The 389-nt window shown below is 57.8% G+C and overlaps 1 protein-coding gene across 1 annotated transcript in view; it reads left to right on the top strand.

Annotated features, from left to right (window-relative positions):
- RASAL3 (RAS protein activator like 3) overlaps positions 1 to 389 on the top strand; it is a 16207-nt gene that overhangs the window by 6583 nt on the left and 9235 nt on the right. The window contains 1 exon segment of the mRNA XM_015887176.2: positions 177 to 281. Within this exon segment, the coding sequence (XP_015742662.2) occupies positions 177 to 281 (105 nt within the window).

The raw sequence follows: 389 nt of genomic DNA, 5'->3' as shown, positions 1-389 counted from the left end.
TAACCCTAACCCTAACCCTAACCCTAACCCTAATGAACCCTAACTCTAACCTTAACCCCACTGGGACACGTTGAGCTCCCTATACTCTCCCTGTCCATCCCCAGCCCCACCCCACACTTATGGGGCTGACCCTTCTCACTTATGGGGCTGACGCTGCCGTGTCCCCGTTGTTGTAGGGCCGCTCCAAGGTGTCACTGCAGCGTAAATCCATGGTGCCATGGCAGTGCTACGGCAACGAGCAGGAGCAGGGGGAGCTCGGCCCCATCCGCCCCATGGACAAGGTAACTTGGGGGGCACGGCATCGGCATGGACCCATAGGGACAACATGGGGAACATAGGGACACCATGGGGACACTATAGGGACAACATGGGGAACATAGGGACACCAT

This window comes from Coturnix japonica, unplaced genomic scaffold (assembly GCF_001577835.2).
Source record: "Coturnix japonica isolate 7356 unplaced genomic scaffold, Coturnix japonica 2.1 Scaffold494, whole genome shotgun sequence".
Classification (NCBI taxonomy): Eukaryota; Metazoa; Chordata; class Aves; order Galliformes; family Phasianidae; genus Coturnix; species Coturnix japonica.
This window is presented reverse-complemented; position numbering and strand designations above follow the sequence as displayed.